The following is a 20096-nucleotide window of genomic DNA, read 5'->3' as shown; positions in this document are numbered from 1 at the left end:
TAAAACATGGTCATAATATTTCACTTACTCAGTTTATTACAAAATTATTACAAACCGTTAAAATCAACTTCATTTACAAGATCCATTTTGTAATAGGACACCCTAGAAGCAGTCCTCAGCTTATAAACGGGGGCCCTTAAACATGTGGTAAGAGACACAATTCACATTATAATCTTTGATAAATTCAAACGTTCTAAATAACTGCAAACATATTTTAAAATATTTGCCTCTTTACCTAAAGAAGTTTCATTTCCTTTTCCTGAGTCCTATTGTAGTTAGCATATTCCAGTAGTCTCAGATAATTTAACAGTCAGACATTGTCTTCAGTGTGTATTTTTTCTTAATAAATCCTCTAAAAAAAAGACAACTAACTGATTTAACACATATTACCTGTGCCATAAAACCTGACACATCACATTCCTCTGTGTTGTAACCGCCACTGTTGTCCAGAAACTAATAAAAACACATTAATGAGCTGGAACGTTCCATCATTACGAAGAATATGGCTGTTGTAATTTATTTTTAGCTGATGCCACATATGTCACCCTGCTGTTTTAAATATTTAACAATGCACCAAATATGCCTCCGTTATCTTGTGCTTAAAATCTGCAGTGAAAATAATGACTCGCAGATGTGGGGAACATACTTTTAATGGCTTTCACTAAAAACAATAGTGTTCAGGCGTTTCAGCAAATACGGGAGCAATTCTGAGGCACTCCCAGTATTTTACCAAGAAGTATAAGAGTTAAGTTTAATTGTACTTAATGATATTATTCACTAATATTATAGCCATATTAAATATTATAGAAATAGCCTCAAAAGTGTTAAATGCTGATGTTAACTATTAGTTCAGGAGTTCATTCATTACATCATTACAGGGAATAAATGATCAATTTCTGTTATTTTTTATGTTTCTTCAGTAAAATAAAGGCTTTAAAGAGTCAAAAGTAAAACTATTTGTAGTATTTTAAAATTATATTACTCCTTTTATTTCAAGGTTAAGAGAATTTTAATGTTGTTATATATATTACAATGTGTGTATCTCAATGTTTTTCCTTTTTTTTTTGTCCTTACCCATATTAACCCATAAAGATTACTTCCGTGCTACTTTCGTGGCAGTTCCCAAATGATTTTTTTCCTATTTTTAACTTTTCTGAAGTGATTTATCTCCATTTATTCTAGTAATATGGTCAGTATTTTACATTTTTGAAAATCTGGTATTTTTCCACATTCCACATTTCCATTGTTCACTATAGCTTTAAATAAAAGTCATAATTGTTCATAATACATTCATATAAAAGTATGAAAACCATGTGTCAGGCATTTACTGTAAAAAAACTTTTTTTTTTAATTATGAAAGTATGATTAAACTTTATTTAAATTTATCAAAATCAAGAGGAATTAAAATGATTAGAATCGATGTTATATTATTATTAAATGTAGAATCATAGAATTTTCCTCACTCATATTGTTTAAAATGTAATCAATACATGATGATTAATGTTTAATTCAACTCCATATTTGTTAAATGTATTAATTTCATTAAGCAAATGTTATATTTATTGATTAAAGTATGAATTCTTATCTTATTTCATAGTGTTATATTGCAGGTGTGATCCGCAGCTTTACCTAATGACTGTGTTTGAACTGTGGATTTATACCTTCCTTACATTTATATGAGATTGTGCAGACAGTGGGAAGTTTATCTGTGAGAAAAGGGAAGAGAAACCAGAGGAGGAGACAGTTGGAGCCTGATCCACCAACCTACTTGACCTTGGATTTCATTAGACCCAGAATGTGAGCTGACATGATGGATATACGGCATGTGCTTCACATTTTTAGATCGTGTGTAATTTGATAACAAAGTGTGAGACGCAACATTACTTTTTCCTGACAGATATATTGACCCTTTGAGAATAGTGTTCACCTTTTAAGAAGCAAGGTAAGACATTATCGATCATCCTACTACATACAGTCGCGGAAAAAATTCTAAGACCATCAAAAATCATCAAAAACAATGGCTATGCAATCCAGTACTAACTCCTGTGTGTATCATGTGACTAAAACAGACAGAAAAGAAAACATGGAATGCCTAAAAGCACTGTTTTTGGCATTACAATGCCATAGATATTAGGGGTGTAAGAAAATATCGGTTCTGCAATATATCGTGGTACAGTCTACTCTCGTATACCGCCAACTTCCGTTCACGGCCAAATTGGCGGTATAGCGAAAATGGCGTTACAACGGGTTGCGTCCATAATGTGCATGTCTTTACTATTGATGTCTATGCTGCCTCCGTTAACCCGTTCTAATTGCGTTTCTAAATAAATCTTGATTCTGTTATTTGTAAGGGATCATTTAAAGTGGGGAAACATTTTAAGCATTATTATACCGTGTCGGGAAATGACACCCCATCATCTTGAGGCTTTGGCTTAATCCCACGTCCTCTTCCTCTCCTGACCTACTGAGTGTTCTGCGATAAATGAACGGTGGCCGTTCCGTAGACCTACTCGTAGCTTGTAGCGATCAGCGTCTGGCGCGTTTGTTTCAGTGCATTGTTAAAATTTATGTGTACTCGATGGCAATCACGCTGGCGGTATAACGGTCGGGAAATCAATGGTATAAGTGTTGTTTGTGCATGGAACTGGGCTGGCGGATGGCGATAGGCGGAAATGGCGGTATAACGGGGCGGTTTAACGTGAGTAGACTTTTCATTTCACAATACTGTATCGATATTAAAAAGTACTGTATCGATATTTGTAGGTATTTATTCAAATGTAGTTATGGTAGAGGTTCATTTTTGTTTTTTGGTTTTCTTTTTAGTTTGTATTTTATTTATTATTTAACACTGTTTTATTAAATAATGGTTATTTGAAGCATCCTAAAAGCACTTTTAGTGTCTGAGAGTGGCAGATTTTAGTTCCTTTGGAAACCAGGAGAATTTGAAAAATTTGGTGATACAGCATTAGATCCTGTTCTGATCAAATTGTGTTTAGTTTTGTCCATATTTCCGGTGTAATTCAATTGTTCCAGGAAATAATCTTAGAAAAAAAGAAACAAAAAAAAATTACTTTTTTAACAGTATCATGATGTATCGTGATCCTGGTATTGTGATTTGTATTGTATCGGTAGATTCTTGCCAATACACACCCCTAATAGCAATTGATATAGATATATAGAACTGAAGTGATTTTGGTTATTATCAACAAAACCATGGAAAATGGATAGATATCAGCTCTGAAATTAAATTCTTATGAGGTATTTTTGTTGTTATCATTATATTTGTCCAAAAAAAATGAACCTTTAGTTGTACCAGGCATTAAAATGAACAAGAAATTGAAGGAAACAAGGGTGGTCTAATAATTTTTTCCGTGACTGTATATTATCAGATTTAATCCTTACTTCCCTCCAATTTTATTTACAGTAATAGCATGAATAATTCAATTTATGTTACCTGCAGCATAGTTAAAATGCATGCTTTAGTACAAATAGTCATAATCAACAGTCACTGAAAGAACATTTTCAGTTTTTTTCTATGTGCATCTAACTTTCTCTGTATATATTAATAAACCTTATTCAAGTACAGATAAGTTTGATACAATGCAATACAAATAAGACAATAAGAAGCTGCAAAAGTTCAGGGTTTAAGAACCTAATGTGTAAATTTTACAGGAAAAACAGGAAAAAAAGAAGTCATTATCAGCATGGACTCACTGGAAATCGATGACAACGTATCAGGATTTGAGAACCTCACGATGACACGGCTCATTACTCCAGGTACAGTTTCACCCACGGACAGAACGCAGCGTTAAATATAAAATATAATTAGCACACATTTGGTTTTAGTGAGTATATTAGAAACAATGCACTGTAAAGACAATTTAGAGTCTTGTACCAATTATTAAAATGGGTCTATGCTGCATACTTGTAAAAAAAAAAAAATAAATAAATTGATGATTTTTCTGAATGTTTTTATTACTTAATTATTCAATAACCAACAACAGACACTGATGGTTTAATGATGGTGAAGAATAATTCAGATTTTTATTTTTCTTTAACTATCTTTTTACAGAAAGTTTAGAGAAACACTAAAATGGTAGAAAACGTTGGTAGCATTGACAGAACAGTGCTTTTAGGCATTCCATGTTTTCTTTTCTGTCTGTTTTTGTCACATGATACACACAGGAGTTAGTACTTGATTGTATAACCATTGTTTTTGATGACTTTTCATGGTCTAATAATTTTTTCCGTGAATGAATAAAGTCATCTGGCACTCTGAAACTGTGTGTATGTATATGTGTACAATGAAGCATAAATGTATGATGTGTTTTATTTGTCTGTTGAGTGAGTCCACTGAATTGGACTGTATTACGTAAATTTTGCAGTTTTATGTAGGGACGAAAGATGGAAATTAGCCTCGGCAGTAATCTTGCATATTAGCACGTATTGTGTTTATTAATGCACTGTCCCTTTGAAAAAAAAACAAAAAACTTCAAACTTTAAACTTCAATAAACCCCAGATTATAACACTGTCCCTATCTATTTATGCTGTACAGTCATGGAAAAAATGATTAGACCATCAAAAGTCATCAAAAATAATGGTTATGTAATCAAGAAGTAACTTCTGTGTGTATCATGTGACTAAAACAGACAGAAAAGAAAACATGGAATGCCTAAAAGCACTGTTTTGTCAGTACAATGGCATAGATATGATGTAAGACTGAAGTGATTTTGGTTATTATCAAGAAAACATGGAAAATGGATAGATATCAGCTCTGAAATTAAACTACTATGAGTTATTTTTGTTATTATTATATTTGTCCAAACAAATGTACCTTAGTTGTACCAGGCATTAAAATGAACAAGAAATTAGGCTCCATTTTTTTTTTTTTTTGTATTGTGATTATGAATACTACTTTGTGTGTGTACATATACATGTATTTGTGCATAGTTTTCTTTGTCTTATTTCCTAGAGGTGTGATTGGCTATGTGTGCAAGCTTGTTCATATCATTATTATTATTATCCATTTTTACTTATATACTTTATTTACATATTTTTTCCCCTTTCTTTTGTTCCTTTCAGTGAGCATTATTGATCCTTATTTCTTTGCAAAAAAAAAAAAAAGAAGAGAGAGAGAGAGAGAGAGAACAGTGTGCTTCAAGCCATTGCTGTCCATTGATCTTGTGAGACTGTTCTGAGTAAAAATTTGAACTAAAAAAAACTAAACAAAACAAAAACTAAAAGACCAAGAAATTGAAAAAAACAAGGGTGGTCTAATAATTTTTCCATGACTCTAGGCACTAGGCATGATGGGTAATCACTTCATCTGTCTCCACTGAAACACAGTCCAGTGTTTATGCTCTATCAAACTGATGGATGTTTAAGGAATGAAAAGCTACTCATTTCATCACTTAAAGCTCTACCGTATGATGTGGCATTTTTACACTTTTCATTTGTCATCTTAAAATGCTCCTAATAAGCGTGTGTCAAACTAAAATGTAAAAGAAATCCACCAGGTATTGAAACTCAAAAATGTTTAATTCTCATATATTCTGATAAAAGTCTGACCAATCATTTTATTCGGTCTGAATGAAATAATTGGCCGAACCTGGCTGAGCCTCCTGTCAATCATCCATTACGGCCGTCCAGCATCCGATATGTGTCCCTCTGAATCTGACGCTTAACTCACGCTGCTCCTCCTGTCACTGACCACAGTCTACTGTCTGCACATGCACATGTGGAAGGGATTAAACGGATTTATTAAAAGAAACAACAACTAAGGGGAACAATCAGGAGTCCGATGAATGAAGGATGGAGATAAAAGTCCGGAAGTCTGGTGTACTGGACTAAACAGGTCTGCATAAAGCTCAGCTTTTATGACCGTGGGACTCATACAGGTACATGTACATGGTGTCACACAATGTAGTGATAAAGTATGGACTATGAAACCTCAAATGTCCACAGAAAATTCACAGAGGCCACGCATTCACAGTGCGCACCCCCGTTGCCTAGGCACCTCATCTCCGTGGTGCAGTGAAGACACTGACCCTACCGCACAGACCACACCCTTAAATACAGGGTTTACTGATGGAACAGGGGCCGCAGGCCCGCGGCAGGTGGATGATGCACCTCATTTCTGAGGGAGGGGTCCACGGACACACCGAAGTGGACCGGACCTCCACCTCTGCTTCCTCTGTGTGCATCAGATGAGAGGAGAGAGGAGCGTAGGAGCTCAGGCAGAGGGAAGTGGACGGGGCTTTGGAGGGAGGCGGGTGTTCATGTTCAAACTTTACTAAGTGCTGTGAGAAATGCCACATCGGTAGGTATAAGTTTTATTAAAGAACTTTTTGACGCTGAAACATATTATTCACGGCAGTAATTATCCAGTGGAAGGATCTGAAACTATGTGTTTTGTTAAATCCAGGTGGAGACTTTTTTTGTTTTGTTTTTTGGCCGTGCAGTGCATAAAACTTGAGATTGTTCATTTTTTTTGTGCTATATTTGCTTTAGATTTCCAGAGAAGTCAAACCCCCAGAAGTGCTGTGTGTGTCTTGGATTACTCTGTGCCGTCCTGTTGGCTGGGAAACATAGGACAGATTGTGAACTGTAAGTCATTCATAATAAAAAACTCAACACTTATGCCCAGCCCACACACAGATATTTTTTATAAACGATATTTTCTCTGTGCATTAAAAATAATTACAAATAATCCAATTGCGCCACCTTCATTGAGCTAAATATCTCGTCCACATGACAAAAATGATTCCAAGCTGATATAAAATTCAAGTCACTGTTTCTGGTGAACTTAAAACTGCAAATATCATGTATAATGTTGGCCGTAGCAGACGCCGAAGCTTTAATTGTCCTGAATAGTGAAGCGGGAACAACAAATTTACTTAGAAACTTAAGTTTCATTAAGTGTTGGTTCATGTTTTCAAAGTGTATTCTTTATAGGATGTGGATTTGTCCATAACAGCGGTCCGATCTGCCCTCCACAGGTATCTTTACTGACCTCAATCTACTGCAGGTCAAACACTGATTCACACGCCTGATTTGATGTTTCAGGGGCAGGTTTATTACACCAAACAATAACAGACATCAGCAAAATGGGATGTGACGCCAAAATGTTCCAATCTCTTTGTTTTTCCCTGCACAAACGGATACACACAACAGTGTATGATTAAAAATCTCAGTTTTTATGACCTAAAATGTCATTTATATGTGGACAAAGGCCCAAACGAAGAAAAAAAACCTCACATTAGAATGGATGGAGCATGGGAAAGCAATCAATACATGGTAGACAAAACTGGTACTGTCAAACGATTATTATTATTATTTTTTTACCTTTATTTAACCAGGAAAACCTCATTGAGATTAAGAATCTGTTTTTCAAGAGTTGTCCTTGCCAAGACAGGCAGCAGTACATTAAATAGTTACAGACAGACTTCCACTACATAAAACGAACACATAACAAGCACATAGACAAGTCAAACCTTCCAAAGTCAACTCAACAAGTGCTCATGAAATGTAGACAAAAGTGTGTCAGGTAAAACATCTGCAGCTAGATATCTCAGAAATTTTTAATCAGATTAATCACAGGGTTGCTGTGGATTAATTTAGATTAATTACGATTAAATATCATTCATTTTAATCATAATAATACATTTTATTTGTAATGCACTTTACATTTTATCTAAAAACCTCAAAGTGCTACAAGCAGGGTATAATAATACGATTAAAAGGGAAGTTAAGAAATAGAAAGCAAGTAAGACAGATAAAAACAGTTAAAACAGGTGAAGCATGCACAGAACAGGGAAGATTATAGATATGCTTTCCTGAAGAGAAAGGTCTTCAGACCTTTTTTTAAAAGTGTCCTCAGTCTGTGGGGCCCAGAGGTGGTCTGGCAGGGCATTCCACAGACAGGAGCAGCAGCTTCGAAAGCCCTTTCACCCATGGTCTTCAGCTTGTCCTGGGGGGGGGCGCACCGACAGAACGATTGACCTGATTTTTAATCTATATTAATCACGTTTCATTTTGCATGAGCAGACTCGTAAAAGAAGGAAATATAAAGTGGTGTGCAAAAATATTAGAACACTTGTCAAATCTTAAGAAACTGGTGGTTTATTTATTCCCAGAGCCTGAATTTCACTTTTTTGCCACTGCAAAAGGTAAAGGCAAAGGTACTGATACAAATTTATCAGTCCAGTCCTTTTTTTTTTACATTTTACTGTAATATTTAGTGTGGCCCCCCCTTTGGCAACAATCTAAGGAAACTCTAAAGAAACTGTCTGGAATGAACTTCTGAGAGCGTGGAATGACATTGGGGTTGAAACTCTCAGAAAATACATCGACACAATGCCAGAAAGATGCGCTGCTGTGATTGTTGCCAAGGGCGGCCACACTAAGTATTAGAGTAAATGTTAAAAAAAAAAAAAAAAAAAAGGACTGGACTGATAAATTTGTAGGTGAAATATTCTCAGTACATTTGCCTTTAGCCTTTTGCAATGGCAAAAAAGTGAAATTCAGGCTCTGGGAAACAAATACACCACCAGTTTCTTAAGATTTGACATGTCTAATATTTTTGCACACCACTGTATATGCACTTAACATGTTTGTCTTAAGATGAGTGACGTATTAGCCAAAGTGCTAACAGAATCCCCGACTAATGTATGCTTCGCGTTAATGTGATATTTTAAGCTGTCACTACCGGATCAATTGCCCATTTGCGTATGCGTGACGGTAGCTCTACTTGGACAAACTGCCCCAAAATGTGTTGGCAGAGACGTTCAGAGCCATTCTCTGCAGTAGATGGGTTAATTGCGTTAAAATTTTGAATCAGATTAATCATGATGATGGATTAATCTGCGTTAATGTGTTAATTTTGACAGCCCTACCTATAATACTTAATTTATTCTCTGTAAATATTTTTGACGCTTCTTTTCACAGATGAACTGAAGATCCGTCCAGTCTTGGCAGATCTAAATCAAGTTCATCGCCACACTCCGCAGCAAGCGCAGCACTTTCTCCAAAATGATACCCTGAATAAAGAGAAAGATCAACTAAAGACTAATTTAGATGCTTTAGTGACTAGACTGAACAACCTGACAAAAGAAAAGACCAGTTGCTGACCAGTTACAAAACTCTGGCTAAAGAAAAAGAAGATCTTGAAAGTGTTCACCTGGCCTTGACTACTGAAAGAAATGAGTTCAAGGCCAGTGTCAATAATCTGACCGACGAGAAAGACCAGTTGAAAGAGAGTTACAACATCTTAAAGCAGACGAGCGATCAATTACAGATGAGCTACGATGCTCTGCAGGCTGACCACAATGTTCTGACTGAGAGCAAAGATGAGCTGCAGAACAATTATGCAACGCTTCAAACAGAAAAAGATGAGCTACAGACACGTTTGAGTTCAGTGGAGGCACACAGGAATCAGTTAAGATTACTATTAAGCAATTACACTGCACTGAGGAGAGAAAAAGACCGGCTGCAAAGACAGTTCGATTACCTAAACTTAAGAAGAGATCTGCTTGAAACCAGCTACAGTTCACTGTTCAAAGCCAAAGACAGGTTACAATATGATTTGACCAATACTCAGAGGCGAAACCAGCAGCTGCAGACCAGTCGAGACCAGTTACAGAAGATGGTGAATGAGATGGAAGCAAAAATAAGAGGTAAGACTGAAACAAATTTAACCCATAAGGACCCAGTGTGACATTTTGTAGCAGTTCCCAAATGAATTTTTCTCTATATTTAAGTGATTTATCACATTTGTTGCAATATTATCTTCTGTATTTGTGTTTTTTTTCAGTGAAAATCAGGTATTTTTCTACATTTAATTTACTAATCATGTAGCCGTTCATAAAAGCTCAGAGTAAAGTCGAGGATTACTATATCAAAAATAGAGAAAACTGAAGAAAAACTTTTTCAGTCCAGTGTCTCATTAACTGAACATAATCCAAGTGTCTCCATACAATGTCAGTGATCCAACTCCATGGGTTTTACTGGTGAGTCAATGTTGTAGAAGATGATGGTGTTTCCACGGTAACTACGGAGCCTCTGAATGTCCAAATGGGTCATATCTGATGATCATAAAAAGATGACAACTGTATTTTACACCAGTTACACCGGTCTACAATTTTTTAGAAATGATTTGCTTCAGACATTAAATGTGCTAAATGTTACGTATTTTAATAAGATTAATTGGAAAATAAATGACAAAAGTGCCGGTTTGCTGATGTTTTCAAGGTATATGATTAAGTGTTATTACACATATATATTGGTTTATGTACATTTATATAATAGTTTTATAAATCTTCCACTAAATAGAACCTGTAAGGTGAATGTATTCTAATGTGCAGATAGTGTTTTGAAGTAGATCTTGTAGCTCTGAGACAAATATTCCTTTTGAGTCAAACCCATTCTCTCGTTAATCCTTGAGTTTCTCATTTTGACCCAAGGCTGTATGTTGGAAAGTTCAGCCACCCAGCATTTTTGACTTGATTTTTCTTCATCAGTGACTCTCATGTGGTAAAATTTCATTACTTTTATTCTGGAAGCATTTTCCTTGTAGACCAGTGTAATTGACATGGATTGATAGGATTAGTGGATCAACAGGTATTAAACAGTTTAGATCAGTAGATGCTTTTGGTCACCAGTGGCTGTTTGGGTCTTTATGGGTTAAGTTCAGTAAATACTAGATACTTAAAAACTTTAACTTCACTTGCATTTCAGTTGGTAACTTGAACTTCTACTGAAGTCATTTTTTGGTAAGGTACCTGTACTTCTACTCAAGTATGACTTTCCAGTACTTTATACAACACTGGTTTTGTTTCTGGATTTGTTTCTTTACCCCGCGACCCGGCCCTGGATAAATCGGAAGATAATGGATGGATGGTTTTGTTTCTGGATTTGTTTCTTTAATTTGCAGGTATGAACTGTCAGATGGGGTGGAGGAAGTTCGGCATGAGCTGTTACTTCACCTCAGGAAGCAAGAAAAACTGGACGGAAAGCAGGAAGGCTTGCATCGCTGAGGGATCTGATTTGGTCATCATAAACACCGGAGATGAACAGGTGAGTAATAAAGAATAAAGCTAGAAAGACCGAAAGAAAGATCAGATTTTATTAATATGCATCTGTCTTCTCTCCGTTCTACTGTACAGGCATTCGTCAACTCATTACTGAATTCAGGTGAAAATGCCTGGATTGGTTTGACTGACAGTCTTACTGAGGGGGAGTGGAAGTGGGTGGACGGGACCCCGGTCACAACGGCGTAAGTTCAAGAGGGTCTTAATTACATAATGTCATAGTTTCTTGAAATTGATTTGCAGAAGAACCACTCTGAAATAGTCCAACACCTATTTGCTTTATAAATCATAGAGAACAGAGGTGGTCAAATCCCCAGCTCAAATCCATGTGTTACGGAGTCCTTGTTTTAGTTCACACAAAGTTCAAGTACAATTTTGAGACAACAAATTCAACATCCTCAGAATTAATGTCAACACATATCTAGTGTTTATAGGAACTACTGCTGAGGTGTTAAAATGATCAATAATAGTTCTAGAGTCAATATTTAACCATTTGATAGTGTCCATGGTACCATTAGCGATACTGTTGCTAATCTCTACAGTCTTTAAAGTTTAACCTGCAGGAGTTTGTGTGCACACATCAGGATTTTACAGCATCCACAAAACATATCAAGATATGTTTTGTGGATGCTGTAAAATCCTGATGTTAGGCTGTATTAGATAAGCAAAGCCACCGGGGTAAACAGAGATAGGGTGGGAATAGAATGGTACAGAAGTGTCTTGTTCTGCCAAGAACTCAAAGCTGCAAGTTGTTATGATATCATCTATTCTACCTTTTGACCACAGGTGGAACTCTAAAAAGCATTTGTATTTTCTCGGCCTCTCCAGCCCTGTACTGTAGCACCAAACTTAATTCTGTTCATAGAGTAGAGGTGTAACGGTGCACTCGTTTGTACCGAACCATTTTGGTTCAGGGCCTTTGATAGAATACTAAGCTGTACTGAACAAATTCATGTAGCCTATGTGAAGAACGCAAATACAGGGTGACACAAAAAAACAGGAACTTTTTAATAATCCAATAAAACCAAGAGAGATGGAAGAAAAATATTTTATTCATAGTAACTGAAACCTTAAAACATGCCATTTAAGAAACAATGATGGAATTTTCATTTTTTTAAATTACAGGGTGACCCAAAAAAACGGGAATTTTTGAAGTGCGTATTGGCAGACATGAGCAAGTGGCAGCACTGCGAGACAGTGACCTTGAGCAAGTAAACACACCCCCATTTTAGTAACCATTGGCGGCTGTGCGAGAATTGTTCGGTAACCGTGTGATCTCAAGATTCGGTAACGTTCCCTGGCCCCCTAGATCGCCAGATTTGTCCGTTTGTGATTTTTTTCTTGTGGGGCTATTTCAAGAGTAAAGTGTACACGACTCGACCAAGAACTTTGGATGAGTTAAAACAGAGAATTCAGGATGAAATTCACAGTATCCCAGCTGAGATGTTGCAGCGGTCAATGAGGAATCTCAACAGCAGATTTCAAGAATGCATTCGTACAGGAGGACGCCATCTACAGGAAGTAATTTTAAAAAAATGAAAATTCCATCATTGTTTCTTAAATGGCATGGTTTAAGGTTTCAATTATTATGAATAAATATTTTCTTCCATCACTCTTGGTTTTATTGGATTGTTAAAAAGTTCCCGTTTTTTTGTGTCACCCTGTACTTGGGAAGCAGGATGGCTGCAAGCAGAACTCATGTGAAGGGTTTCCCCTATATACATTTGCACTGCTGAATTCTGAGCGCCACTGCAAAAAAACAAAAACAAAAAAAAAACCAAACCCACAACACTTTATTCTGAGGCTGGGGCACCGATAAGGGGGGGGGGACATGACAACAGAGAGGATAACAGAGGCCACAGAAGCCAGGTTAGATGTTCGAAGCATGTTAAATTCACTTTTGGTTTACAGTAGTTACGGAACACCCCCCCCCCCCCCATACCCCCTACCCCCCTTCACTTGTCTCCTTCACTGTAATGAAAATGTATTAAAACCAAAGACCCCTGTAGCGAAAAACATACCGAACTGAAATTTTTCTGTACCGTTATACCCTTACCATAGAGCCAACTTTGCTTTGGTCTCCATCAATACGGAGCTGTATCAAAGTGGAGCTAAGCTAACTGACCTTCCATAACAGTGAGCTAAACTTATTCTGTATCAATCAATCATCAAAATTTCTTTATATAGCATCATATTATAACAAAAGTTATCTCATGACACTTTACACATGAAGTAGACCAGACTCTTAATAAGCCAGATCAACAGTATCAACAGCTAAGCTAAGCCACTTTGCCCTAAAAGAAAGCTAAGCTAACTTGGTCTATGTCAAAAGGGAGCAAAGCTAACTTGCTCTGTACCAACATGGATTTAAGTCATAGTATGCAGAGATTTCATGGACTTTGTATATTTACGTGTAATTTTGGTTCTTTTTCTTCAACTGCTGGTCTTTTCCAGAGCAGCTCCTTTTCAAATGAATGGCTTTATCTGCAGAGCATCACTGTTTAATATAAACCTACAACAGAGGAACACAGCTTTATCCACCCTGCAGCCTGCTTTACTCATGGTGTAACATCCTAATCTAACAGAATGGCAAATAAAAAACAGCATTTTGAACTGCACCATGGACAGAAAAGGGTAGAACAACAGCAAAACTGACTACGACAACCTGACATTAGCCATGCCCTGTGGCCTTGGGACCATCCCCATGAGGTCCAATAATAAGACTGCATTAACCCATGAAGACCCAGGGTTTCCAAATGAATTTTTCCTCTATATTTAACCTTTCTTAAGTGATTTAAAATTTAATGTTGTGGGTTATTATATCAAAAACAGAGAAAACTGAAGAAAAAGTGACTTTTTCAGCAAAATATATCAGTAACTGAACAAAAACTAAGTGTTTCCATCCGCTGTCATTGATCCAATTCCATGGGTTTTACTGGTGAATCTGTTGTAGAAGATGACTGTGTTTCCATGGTAACTATGGAGCCTCTGAACGTCCAAATGGGTCATATCTGATGACCATGAAAAGATGACAAACTGTATTTTACACCAATTATTTACATGTATTAATAGGGTTAGTGGATCAACAGCTATTAAATCATCAGTCATTCATCCTTTACATCAGTAGATGGTTTTGGTGAATGTTTGGGTCTTTATGGGTTCAGACCATGTGTACAATTAGCTTCGCTCATAGAGCTCTTCTTTAACACTGCAAGAGTTAAAACCCCACGGAAATCAACACTATAAAAATAACACTGCTGATTTTGCTGTGCAGGAAAGGTTATCCCACAAAGACCCAGTGTTACTTTTGTGGTAGTTCTGAAATTATTTTTTCTCTTTATTTAACCATTCTTAAGTGATTTATCACCATTTATTATAATATTATTCTTTGTATTTGGCGTTTCTTCAATAAAAATCATGTAGACGTTCATAAAAGCTCAGATTAAAGTTAATTGTCATAATATCAAAAACAGAGAAAAATAAAGAAAATGTGACTTTTTCATCAAAGTTTATCATTAACTGAACATAAACCAAGTGTTTCCATCCACTCATTGATCCAACTGCATGGGTTTTACTGGTGAATCAATGTTGTAGAAGATGATGGTGTTTCCATGGTAACTACGGAGCCTCTGAACGTCCAAATGGGTCATATCTAATGACAATGAAAAAATGACAAACTGTTTTTTACACCAATTATTTACATGTATTGATAGTTTTAGTGGATCAACAGCTATTAAATCATCAGTCATTCATCCTTTACATCAGTAGATGGTTTTGGTGAATGTTTGGGTCTTTATGGGTTCAGACCATGTGTACAATTAGCTCCCCCCATAGAGCTCTTCTTTAACACTGCAAGAGTTAAAACCCCACTGAAATCACCACTATAAAATAACACAATTCCAAAATGAATTTATCTTCTTTTAACGATTCTTATTTGATTTATCACCATTTATTTTAAATTTACTCTGTATTTGGCGTTTCTTCAATAAAAATCATGTAGACGTTCATAAAAGCTTAGATTAAAGTTCATTGTCATAATATCAGAAACAGAGAAAAATAAAGAAAATGTGACTTTTTCAACAAAGTTTATCATTAACTGAACATAAACCAAGTGTTTCCATCCACTCATGGATCCAACTCCATGGGTTTTACTGGTGAATCAGTGTTGTAGAAGATGATGGTGTTTCCACGGTAACTACGGAGCCACTGAATGTCCAAATGAGTCATATCTGATGACCATGAAAAGATGACAAACTGTATTTTACACCAATTACTTACATGAATCGATAGTTTTAGTGGATCAACAGGTATTAAATCATCAGTCATTCATTATTTACATCAGTAGATGGTTTTGGCGAATGTTTGGGTCTTTATGGGTTAAAACCAGGGGTGTCCAGATCCGGTCCTCGAGGGCTGGTATCCTGCATGTTTTCGATATTTCCCTGGTATTGTCTTTAGTGTCTTTACTTATTGTTTTAATATTTTTAATGCATGAACTATATGCCAGTAGTGTTTTATTCTATTTATTGTCTTTTACTCCTATCCTGTTTCATGATTTTGTATTGCACTTTGGGACAGTAGTGTCTGTTTTTAAGTATGCTATATAAATAAACCTTGACCTCTTCTAGCACACCTGGAAACCATCACATTGTTACCAGACTTCTGTGGAGATTGATAATGAGCTGATCATTAATTGAACCAGGTGTGCAGGAAGAGGGAACTATCTAAAATACGCAGAATGCCGGCCCTTGAGGACTGGATTTGGACACCCCTGGTTAAGACCATGTGTACTACTAGCTCCGCCCATAGAGCTCTTTAACACTGCAAGAGTTAAAGGTAGGGTAGGAGGTCCTGGAAAAATGGTTCGAGCAAGCTACATTTTGAAAGTACACAATTCAAAAGTCCAAACCCCTTTCTTCAGACTTCCCCCCTCCTGAAGCCACACCTCCAGAATACTGGATTGTACTCTCAGAGGGGGGGAGGGCCAAATGGCAGTTGAATTTGATCGACATATCACCATTCAATCATTTCGATGGGCCGGTTAAAATGATTGGATGGTGTTTTTTCAGTCCTGTTCGTTCCGCAGGTGACTAAAAGTTTTTATTTTTGTGTTAGAGCATTTAATTAATTGGTTACAATCGGGGTGTGAAGAGGATTTTAAGTAATATAGTAAAAAAAAAAAAAAAAAGCTCCAGGAAAACATCTCCTACCCTATCTTTAAAACCCCACCGAAATCAACACTATAAAAATAACACTGCTGATTTTGCTGTGCAGTAAATTAAATACATATTTAGAGCAACGTAGTGCACATTCAGCTCAAACATCCACATGGTAAAACAGGAAGTGGAAGTGGAGTCACTGATTTCAGCAAAATTCATTATGTGATGTGACTGCAGTATTAATAATGTAGACGTGGTTAAAAAAAAAAGACGATTTTTACATTTAGAAGCAGCGGAGTGGGCTGCAACTTTTTTTCAAAGTATGATTCTATCTTAACTTCAGTCAGCAGTTATGAAACAGTGATTGTTTGCAAAGAAAAAAAAAAGCTTCTGACTGGTTTCTGTGTCCGTTTTTGTATATTTCAGGTACTGGCAGCCTGGGCAGCCGAACAACAAGTTTGTGGAACAGGACTGTGGAGAAATAGTGCAAAACTCACCAGTGGGCGACTGGAATGACGATGGCTGTTTCGCCGACCAGAAATGGATCTGTGAGAAATAAGATCATTAAGATTTAACCCACTGATATCATATGACTTTAAATCACAGTCCTAATATTTGTCTTTGGCGTTTGGAGTCTACATTTGCAGCACATTTTCAATAATATATAAACAGACCGAGAGACTGGACGGTGCAGACTGTGGGCGGATCTGACAGTTTTATGGGATATTTTTTTTACTGCTGGTGATAAAAAATACAGAATATTACAGCCTTGTCCTTTAATAGTGTTAAGGTTTTGGTTTACCTTGGAAGAGATTCCTGCCAAATATATTAAACTGAAGTGCAAGAAGTACTCGTATTTTTCACTAAAATAAAAACAGAATGACCACAGTGTATAAATAAGTCCTGAATTCCAAATGTAACATGATTAATGAGATATTTGTCACTGCAACAACAGCAATTTAATATGATGAATAGCATAAAAATCGCAATTAAATAAAGAATAACAACAACATTATCGGGTACAATTATTCATGGATAAAATTAACATTACATAGTTTTTCTAAACCATTTTTACGACTTCTCGCAGAGTTAAGGATCAGGTCACCCACTTTTCCTCAGATAATAGCAGCATTGAAAAGAACAAAAACAGTCATTTACACCCAGAGAAATACAACATAGAGGCTGCGCAACTTCCTATTGACCCTTGAACCCTCGGTTTTTTTCAGGTTTGCTCAATACTCCACCTACTGTCCAGAACTGGAATAAATAAGTAATTGAGATCAATGAATAAAGGGATTTTTTTGATGTTTTAACATTTTTTAAACCTGGTTGCATTATGATAGTGTTTAATTTCTAACAGATACACATAGAATCAGTTGAATCAAATAATAAAATAATAAAAATATTTTCCTCTGAAATGCAAATGACAAACCGCATGGAAATATAAGCTAAAATTTTTGTAATCGAGTGAATGTACAATCATGGTCAAAAACATGTATTGACTTAAACGTGAATTACTTGCAAACAAAAGTAAAGAAACTCATAAAACTAAGAAAATGCTTTTACTTCTTCCACATTGTAGCTCAGAAATACAAAATAAAGACGAAATAAGTTAGCATTTGGGGTATTTGCAGTGAAATGAGAAAGAGTAAGAAAAAAACTTGATACAACACACTGGTCGCTTTTCCATTGACCCTAAAATTGTGCGAATATTACTTGCGCATAAAAATATACCTAATGGAATAACAACAATTTCGCCAAAATTAAAAGTTTTTGCGCTGGCAAGAAGTGGTATTTTGGGCGTAGCGCAATGGGTGTATCACGCAAAACTGTGATGGAAGAGTCACATGACTTAAAAAAAAACAACAAAAAACAGATGTTGACAGACGTTACAACAAGCGAAGAAGAGTTTTAAAAGAAACATGGCACGGTATGTGTGGACACACCAGGAAACTGAATAATTTTTTAATTTAGTACGAGATAGAGAGGTAATATATAGTAATAATGAATATATCTGTAAATCAACATGATATTTTAATTTGTTGCCATGTTTATGGAATGACTTCTCGTGTCATCTTGCGATAATAAATAAACAAGTCATCGCATTTGTGTTTTAATGGAAAAGACAACATTTTGCACTTCTGTTTTTTTCGACATTTTGTAAATATCGGTAAAGTTTTGCGCATATGTCCAATGGAAAAGCCACTACTGTCACCAGTTTTCACAGGAAACACTGACAGTTGTTTTAGTGCGATCAGCTGACAGTGGATGTTCCTGTTCTCACATCCGACTGTTTCATGTAAAAAATATCGGGTACTTCTTCAGTTCAGTGACATTAAACAGAACTAGTGTCTTGACCCGTGGGGATCCACAGGTTCAAGATGTGGTACTTTTTATGCTGTTGTGTATTTATGCATGCTGTACCACATTTGTCCAGCAGTCACCGCCAAAGCGTTCTGGCCATAGCAACGTGATTGTATGGCTTTTGTATTCCAAAATTACTAATATCTCCTAAAATATTGGTCCTATCAACTTGCCGTTTTCGCTAGTCTGTTTCTTGACTAAAAATACATAAGTATGCCAAATTGCAGCAGTCAGCTCTTTTTGTATTTTTTGTGAATCCCCAGACACACACAGACTTGGCTTTTATAATATAGATTTAACACATACACTGTTGGGGACAAAGTTGGAAGCATTTTGTTTTCAGACACATTCCTCTTTTTATTGGTATTTATACAGGTTTAATATTTTTATATCGGGTAGAATTGTTTAGAATACAGGTTCTATATTAGTTCAGTGATTATACACCGAGTCCCACTTACACTTTATCCATCAAGAATAAATCACATTCTCACAATCCTTTTGTAACCTTGAAATATTACTTGTCTGGCCAGGGCTGTGGGTAAGGCGGGTTACAATGGTATTCTTGGTGGTGATATGTTTTGCTATCTTCCGTGCTAATAATCACCAAACGGCAGGACAGTTTCAGCCAGCTTTACTGCCAGCAGCTCAGGACAACATACACAGAATGCGCTCCACTATGGACAACACTCTTGAGTCACCCCAAAACAGGTCGTACCACAAACAATAGTCAGGAACCAAAATATTAAGAAAGGCAAGAAGAAACATAAAAAAAGAATATATAATATAAACTGACTAAATAATTAATGAAATAATATGTCAACTAGAAGCACTCGGAGAGCGCAGACCTCCGCCAAGGCTAATCAGTGGGCCCCCCCGTGGGCCCCCCCACCCCCAATCACCACCAAAATTTAATCATTTCTTCCTTATCCCATTTCCAACAAACCCTGAAAATTTCATCCAAATCTGTCCATAACTTTTTGAGTTATGTTGCACACTAACGGACAGACAAACAAACAGACATACAGACAAACAAACAAACCCTGGCAAAAACATAACCTCCTTGGCGGAGGTAATTACAACATAAACAAATGTCAAAATAATAAACAAAAATTAATGATTTGGAAATAAAATAATATTCAAATTAAATGTTACACTTTCATAAGAACAGGTCAAAATATTTTATTCCAACTTTATGCGTAAAAGTATAAGATATGTATAAGGGAAATACACCAGTTGGTTCTTACTTTCTCCACATTTGAATCCACATTAATCAAGATTTTGCAGCTGGTTGAATATTATATCTCGCTTTTTTTTTTTTTTTTTTTTTTTAATCCCGTTGGTTTTATTATATCTATAACATTGAGAAAATTGTACATGTTTTGATAAATTCACTGCAAACCTATGATGCGATTCATGTTTGATATTAGAAATTAAATATTAATTCTCTGTTGTACAAAATGTTTGCATTCATTATTCATTTGCATT

At 36.0% G+C, this 20096-nt stretch overlaps 1 protein-coding gene across 1 annotated transcript; it reads left to right on the top strand.

The window, feature by feature from the left end:
• Window positions 1-3704: 3704 nt before the first annotated feature.
• LOC115426792 (C-type lectin domain family 4 member M-like) lies at window positions 3705-17058 on the top strand. The gene is made up of 5 exons (XM_030145027.1): window positions 3705-3777; window positions 9154-9675; window positions 10932-11074; window positions 11164-11273; window positions 16674-17058. The coding sequence occupies exons 1-5, from the start codon at window positions 3705-3707 to the stop codon at window positions 16804-16806; spliced, it is 981 nt and encodes a 326-aa protein (XP_030000887.1). The 3' UTR covers window positions 16807-17058.
• The last annotated feature ends 3038 nt before the right edge of the window (window positions 17059-20096 follow it).

This window comes from Sphaeramia orbicularis, chromosome 10 (assembly GCF_902148855.1).
Source record: "Sphaeramia orbicularis chromosome 10, fSphaOr1.1, whole genome shotgun sequence".
Lineage (NCBI taxonomy): Eukaryota > Metazoa > Chordata > Actinopteri > Kurtiformes > Apogonidae > Sphaeramia > Sphaeramia orbicularis.
This window is presented reverse-complemented; position numbering and strand designations above follow the sequence as displayed.